Source organism: Penaeus chinensis, chromosome 31, assembly GCF_019202785.1.
Source record: "Penaeus chinensis breed Huanghai No. 1 chromosome 31, ASM1920278v2, whole genome shotgun sequence".
NCBI lineage: Eukaryota > Metazoa > Arthropoda > Malacostraca > Decapoda > Penaeidae > Penaeus > Penaeus chinensis.
In genome coordinates this window covers 33193406-33195905 of record NC_061849.1, presented here as the reverse complement: position 1 = coordinate 33195905, position 2500 = coordinate 33193406, and the positions used below count along the sequence as shown (strand labels likewise).

The 2500-nt window shown below is 33.6% G+C and overlaps 1 protein-coding gene across 2 annotated transcripts in view; it reads left to right on the top strand.

Moving 5' to 3' along the window:
• The window catches only part of LOC125042233 (zinc finger protein 474-like), a 29519-nt gene that overhangs the window by 25924 nt on the left and 1095 nt on the right, over positions 1 to 2500 (top strand). Inside the window, exon 2 of one of the 2 annotated variants that reach the window (XM_047637753.1) lies at positions 788 to 956. In XM_047637753.1, the coding sequence (XP_047493709.1) occupies positions 788 to 956 (169 nt within the window). Of the gene's footprint in view, positions 1 to 787; positions 1976 to 2500 lie in introns of those variants that run through there. The other variant, XM_047637754.1, reaches the window with a different exon arrangement.

Below are 2500 nucleotides of genomic sequence, written 5' to 3'. Positions count from 1 at the left end.
AATATTCACGTCTTATATCGACCCTGGTGTTGGACGCTTTGGGGGGAGGGGGGCAGGTAATTTTCTCGATACTGTGAACCAATGAACACCTCCCCCCCTCCGCTTCCCCTCCTGCAGCGCCCACGATGAACAGTTAAATAGCTAATCGTTAAATATCTGTGCTACACTATCCTGACATAAACATTTATACATGTATATCCCGTAAAACATAGAAATTTTATAAGGAAAAATATGTAATACCGAGAAAATTAGGTAGACACTGACTATCAAAAGTGATAGGAAAGTGAAAGTGAGTTGGAGCGAAAAGAGAAAAGGAATTAGAGTATTATTTCGGCTCAAAGAGGAATATTCGGCAACAAGCCACTCCCACGCCTGAAACACGCGTGGGAGATCACGTGATTGCTTTTAGTCTCATGATGTGTATGTTGTTGTTTTTTTCTTTCTTTCTTTCTATCTCTCTCTCTCTATCCAAACTTTGTGCAGTTATAAAGTTTCAGTACATTCATTCATCTGAGGACTTCTCAGAAAATCTTTCAGAATTCGGGACTGAACAAAAAAAAAAAAGAGAAAAAAAAAAAAAAAAAAAAAAACTATATATATATATATATATATATATATATATATATATATATATATATATTCAAAGTTTACGAAATAACCACCTATATTTTACCAACGATATGCCCCCAAATTTCATCATACTTCTGCTGCATATTCTTAAGTACAGCCTAGTGTTCCTAGCCTGATGAATCCCAACCATGTACTAACTATAACCTCGTTATTCCAGACGAGCAGCCTGTCGGCTCCGCCCCCAAGATGACGTCATCCACCACCACGCGGCCGCCGGGGTTCGTACAGTGCTACGTCTGCCAAAGGGAATTCGGGTCTCGGTCCATCGAGATCCACGAACCTCAGTGCCTCGAAAAGTGGAGAGCCAGAAACGCTAAATTGCCAAAGTTAGTTCAAGTTTGAGCTAGTTCTTTATTTCAGTTTTTAAGGGTTTGGATACCCCCCCCCCCCCCCCGTGCGTGGTGGCCTTAAAAAATAATTAAAAGTCGGATAAGTGGATCTGAAGCAAAATGAGTGTGTATGAGTGACTTCTGATTTGAATATAAGGAAGATTTTGGAAGTTTGAAGTCGATACTTGGAAAGTTTTGTGCTGTGTGATTACTCGATCCGTGCTTTGACCAAAACTTTTTTTTTTTATTGAGAAATGCAAAGTTCACTTGTAAATTTATGTGGATGATTAAGTTGTGGAGATTTAAATGGAAGTGGAAAAAATAGCATCCGGGATAAATGTATGCTGGCCATCACGGTATATGTATGTGGATAATTTTTTTTTTTTTTCTAAAATATGCTTTAAATATATTATATATATTCTCCGTTCATTATATGATAAAATGTACTTTGATTGTACACGTAGAATGTATAAAGACTCTCAATTTAAAGAAGTATTATAAAAGGATGCGAATTTTTACAGTTTATATACTTTTTTTTTTTATTACTACATCATTATTACCATTTCTTCCGTTATTTTTAAAATTTATTTATATTGTGTGTTTCTTTACTCTCCATCAGTTATGTAGACAATAGACGTTTGTATTTTTTCGTCATGAATTCAGGTGTATGATCATTAATCACAAGAAATTTTGTTATAAAATATTCAATACACATTAAAAATATATATACATTAGACCACAGACTCGCTTTTACAGTAGAACCTAAAATGACGGGGGATTCAAGGATCGAAAAAAATAGATTTGTGGAATGATATGAGATTAAACAATATAACATTAACTGGACGTTGTATATTTCTGGAGATTCTAGATGCCTGACCTATCGAAGCTGACATATAGGAATCTGTTACGCCATACATTTCTTATATTTGACATTCTGTTACATACACTGGATACTTTACGTGTTCCGTAGGCTATGTTTTATTAAGTATTTTCTATTTCTGAATTGTATTCGTTTTCAGATCGTACTGATAGCGTACATGGTATTTCATGAGTGTATTTATTTATTTATCTAATATGGCTTTATCGTTGTAATATTGAAAGTTGATGTAAAATTCCGTTGAATGATTACATTATTATTATATGTTCGTGGTTATTTTCTTCTCATAATCGTTATCGAAAATTTATTTTTCGCTTTCTTTTCTTTTCCTTCTCCTTTCATATCCTTTTTTCTTTTCTTTTTCTCTTTCTATTCTTTTTCTTTCTTTGTCTTTTCTTCTTCTCTTTCTTCTCCTTTTCCATTTCCTTTTCCTTTTCCTTTTCCTTTTCCTTTTCCTTTTCCTTTTCCTTTTCCTTTTCCTTTTCCTTTTCCTTTTTCCTTTTCTTTTTCTTTTTCTTTTTCTTTTTCTTTTTCTTTTCTTTTCTTTTCTTTTCTTTTCTTTTCTTGTCTTTTCTTGTCTTGTCTTGTCTTGTCTTGTCTTGTCTTGTCTTGTCTTGTCTTTTTCTTTTTCTTTTTCACTTCTTCTTCTTCTTCTTTTTCTTCT